General features: G+C 42.0%; 1 protein-coding gene across 1 annotated transcript in view; it reads left to right on the top strand.

Moving 5' to 3' along the window:
- The window catches only part of LOC101857454 (glycoprotein-N-acetylgalactosamine 3-beta-galactosyltransferase 1), a gene marked incomplete at its 3' end in the record, with an annotated part of 38,248 nt that extends 33,760 nt beyond the window's left edge, over window positions 1-4,488 (top strand). Inside the window, 4 exon segments of the mRNA XM_005089639.3 lie at window positions 1-777; window positions 2,094-2,235; window positions 3,692-3,827; window positions 4,367-4,488. The exon segment at window positions 1-777 is cut by the window's left edge and continues 91 nt beyond it. Of these exon segments, the coding sequence (XP_005089696.2) occupies window positions 564-777; window positions 2,094-2,235; window positions 3,692-3,827; window positions 4,367-4,488 (614 nt within the window).
- Between the last annotated feature and the right edge of the window lie 235 nt (window positions 4,489-4,723).

Below are 4,723 nucleotides of genomic sequence, written 5' to 3'. Positions count from 1 at the left end.
CAACTTTATAATAGTGTCCTCCATAGTGCTGCTGAAGAAGTCTAATAAACACCAGCTTCAACTAAAATCAAGCAACTTCACGATATTTATAAAGTGAGGTTGAAGCTTTCCGTCTTTGATATAGACGTTCTCATACGCGGGGTTTTTTTTTCTCTCGGGGTTTCCCAGTTGGAAATCAGAAATAGCTGAAAGAAAAGAAAAGAAAAAAGACCCAAACTATCAAAGTGAACGGTTACACTACTGTAAGAGTCTATTTTTCTACTGTAAGAGTCTATTTTTCTACTGTAAGAGTCTATTTTTATCTTAAAATACAAAGAAACAAAGTTCATAAATCTTTGCTCAGCTTTCTTTGGACACGAAAAAAGTAGCTACGTTCCTGGTGTTTTTCACAACGACAAAAATATTGCTACGAGGTATTACACGATCAAATATTCAGTTTAGGATCTAAGATACAGACCTGTTACTTTGAAAGAAAAGAAAGAGAAAAAAAACACAACAGTCAATCCATCCAAAGAACTTTCCCCGAAAATCCAGCAGACGTCACAAACAGCGGAAGTGACGTCATGAGTTTCACGACGCGACAGTTCGTCATGGGCATGGCGGTGGGCCTGACAGTCGCCTTCCTCATCGCCAGCTTCCACAGCCTGGCTCACGTGACGCCCACCCGCCAGCTGCCCATTGCCACCGACAGAGACTTCCACAGGGAGCTGGACAACGTTATCTCTAACCTTTCTATGGCGAGACTCAAGCTGGAGAAGGACACGCATTTCCATCACGGTAATAACATGTAACAAACAGTAACACTCTTTATCGTCACTGTAATATCGTGTAGCAAACTGTGGCATCACAGTAACAAACAGTAACATACACTTCCATCACGGTAATATTATGTAACAAACCGTAACACTCATTATTGTCACTGTAATATAATGTAGAAAACTTTGGCATCACAGTATAGTAACAAACAGTAACATAGACTTCCATCACGGTAATATCATGTAACAAACCGTAACACTCTTTATCGTCACTGTAATATCATGTAACAAACTGTAACACTCATTATCGTCACTGTAATATCATGTAGCAAACTGTGGCATCACAGCAACAGAGAGAAACACGAACCCTACATCACGATAATATCGTGTAACAAACAGTAACACTCATTATCGTCACTGTACATGTAGCTAAGAGTAACATACACTTCCTCAGGGTAACATTTCTTGATTATAATAACACACATCTCAACTACAGTAACATTACAGTAGCAAACATTAACATACACTTTCATCACGGTAATATCATGTAACGAACTGTGACATATATACACTTCCATCATGGTAATATCATTTAGCAAACTATGACATACATACACTTCCATCATGGTAATATCATTTAGCAAACTGTGACATATATACACTTCCATCATGGTAATATCATTTAGCAAACTTTGACATATATACACTTCCATCATGGTAATATCATTTAGCAAACTGTGACATTCAAGTAACAAACAGTAACATACACTTTCATCACGGTAAGATCATGTAACAAACAGTAACATACACAGCCATCTTTACAATATCATGTAACAAACAGTAGCATTACAGTAACAAACAGCAACACACACTTCCACCACGGTAATATCATGTACAAAACAGAAATGCGCACTTCCATGGCGGTAATATCTTTAAGTAGACAGTAACATCACAGTAACAAACAGTAACATACACTTCCATCACGCTAAAAACTATCAGTCACCCCCCCCCTCAATCTTTCTCTCTCTCTCTCTCTCTCTCTCTCTCTCTCTCTCTCTCTCTCTCTCTCTCTCTCTCTCTCTCTCTTCCTCTCTTTGCCTATGTGTCTTTCTGTCTCTATCTCAGTTTCTTTCTCTCTTTCAACCACTCTCTTTCTCTCTCTCTATATATATATATAATAAACACACATTAAATATTGTATAATATAATATATATATGTAAGTAATAGTAGGATGATGATGTGGTAGAAAACAAACCTCTATGTTCACTGCTTCACTGTGTTAAAGACTCCTGCTCTCTAGAGCACAGCAGTAATGCACCATTGTACCCCACCCGCAGACGATGATGCAGAGGCGCAGAAGCTGAGGGAAAAAGTTCGAGTCCTTATATGGGTGATGACGTCACCACAGAACCTGAAACAGAAAGCCACCGTTGTGAAGAACACTTGGGCCGGGAGAGCAAACAAAGTGATTTTCTTCAGGTATTTAATTTTACCCAGACAATTTGTTCAGAATTGTTTAAAACACATTCCTCTGAGCTCTAGCGATGTTCTGTTGTTTGCTTTCGTCTCCACTTTCTGCCCCCACCCCTTCACCTTCTTTTCCCCGTCCTCTGGGCTTCTGACTCTCTCTACGCTTAGCCTTCTGGGAGAAGGGCGAAAAATCTCCGAGGTCACGTGTGCAAGTCGCACACGTTAAAGATCCCTTTGTGGTCTAAAATCGGTAAGAGTAGGCTTCGGCCTGCACCCGGGCAAAATTCAAAATTTCCTATCAACTGAAAATGTTTATTGAGCCCCGCGCGCCCATATGACCTTCAGTTGTGAGCGCCGTAAAACATTTATAAAAAAAAAACCACGACAGCAATCAAAAACAAAAAAATCCCACATTCTTACCCTAAATTTGCTCAGAGAGTTTGTTCAAAATTGTATAAAACACATTCCTACCCTAGAGTCCCTTAAAATGTTTGTTCAGAATAGTTTAAAACATATACTTACCCTAGATTTTCTCAGATTGCTGAGAACTGTTAAAAAATTGTCTACGCTCAATTCGTGAGAGTTTGAGCCTTGAAGGAACGGACAAAGACCTTGCTCAAAGAAGAAGGACAACAAATATTGGCGTGGTGTCGCCATGATAGTGGATGACAAATGGTTGTGCTCCCACGGTTTAAGCGTGTGGGTGACAATGAAATGAGACTACAGCAATACAGTACGAAGCCCTAAGGGATATCAATATAGCACGAAATCGTAACGGACATCTGTGTTTGTTTGCACACTCACTTACACTCACGCGTTGGTATACAGGCGAACAAGCATACTCACACATACATACATACACATACGAACACACATGCACACAAACACCACCCCCCCCTCTACAAACACACACACACACTCACACACACACAAACACCCACTCACGCACACACATACACATTCACACACACGCACACACACGCACACACACACAAACACCCACAAGACAATCTTTATTCATCTCGCAGGGAGAAATTATTTGTCTTGGTCGTTTTCGATGGTAGTGGATGTTACAAAGGTTAGGTGCACTCACGCATACGCACAAGACAGGACATTAGTAAATACAATATGTCTCACGTGCTGAAACAACCCGCTCTGTAAAATATTGTCTGTCTCTGTCTCTGTCTCTTTCTCTCTGTTTCTCTGTATCTGTCTGTCTGTCTCTTTCTCTCTCTCTCTCTCTCTCTCTCTCTCTCTCTCTCTCTCTCTCTCTCTCTCTCTCTCTCTCTCTCTCTTTCTCCCTCTCTCTCTCTGTCTCTGAGTCTCTCTCTCTGTCCAATTTGTAGCAGAGGGAGAACAGGACTTTCCAAATGTTGCCCCCCCCCCCTTCCATCCTAGATGCTCTCATAATATATCTCCTATCCCCTGATATTGTATTTTGTCATTTGGCCTGTAACGTCCGTAGCTCGGAGACCGACAAGAACTTCCCGACTGTGGGCCTGAATGTGTCGGAGGGAAGGGAACATCTCACGGCTAAGACCATGCAAGGCTTCCGTTATGTCTACGAGCACCACAGGAACGATGCTGATTGGTTTATGAAGGTATGAGGAGGATGAGGAGGAGGAGGAAGAGGAGGAGGAGGAGGAGGAGGAGGAGGAGGAGAAGGAGGAGGAGGAGGAGGAGGAGATGGAGTAGGATTTGGGGGGGGGCTGGAGGAGGAGGAGGAGGTGGTGGTTAAGTAGGTGGTAGAGGAGACTAAGTGGGAGGAGGAGGAAGAGGAGGAGGAAGAGGAGGACGAAGAGGAGGACGAAGAGGAGGACAAAGAGGATGACGAAGAGGAGGACAATTAAAATGGCGAAGAGTTAGAGGAGCATGAGGATCAGGAGGAGAAAGAGGACTGTAATAATAAAAATAAGTACAAATCAATAGAAATCATCAATTGAAAAGTAATAATAAAAGCCATATTTTGTTCAGCACGTATTCTTCCTGTTCAACATCAAGCTCTATGCCTTTAACAGTGTATACATTTAAGCAAACACAAGCAATTGTTAGACGAGCTGACTGACCTTGGTGTCCACCCTTGACCCCTTGACCCCTTGACCCCTTGACCTCTTAATCCCCTGACCCCCCCCCTGACCAGGCTGATGACGACACTTACGTCATCGTGGAGAACCTGCGCTACTTCCTGTCCTCCCAGAACAGCAGCGAACCCATCTATTTTGGCCACCACTTCAAGACCATCGTCAAGCAAGGATATTACAGGTAATAGTTTATGTTGTCATCTATCTTTCTACCGATCTATCTATCAATCTATCTATCTACCTACCTATCCATATATTGTATTTATCTAAAAATGCCTACAGCTCCAATTCCACAATTTTGAGCCGAATTTTGACTTTGGGAATGTAGCCCCCCCCCTCCCTTAATTAAGAAATAAATGAATGAAAAATTTGTATCGAACCGACGTCGATTGTGTTGTAATTAGGCGCGTCATTTT

Source organism: Aplysia californica, unplaced genomic scaffold (genome assembly GCF_000002075.1).
Source record: "Aplysia californica isolate F4 #8 unplaced genomic scaffold, AplCal3.0 scaffold00007, whole genome shotgun sequence".
Classification (NCBI taxonomy): domain Eukaryota; kingdom Metazoa; phylum Mollusca; class Gastropoda; order Aplysiida; family Aplysiidae; genus Aplysia; species Aplysia californica.
This window is presented reverse-complemented; position numbering and strand designations above follow the sequence as displayed.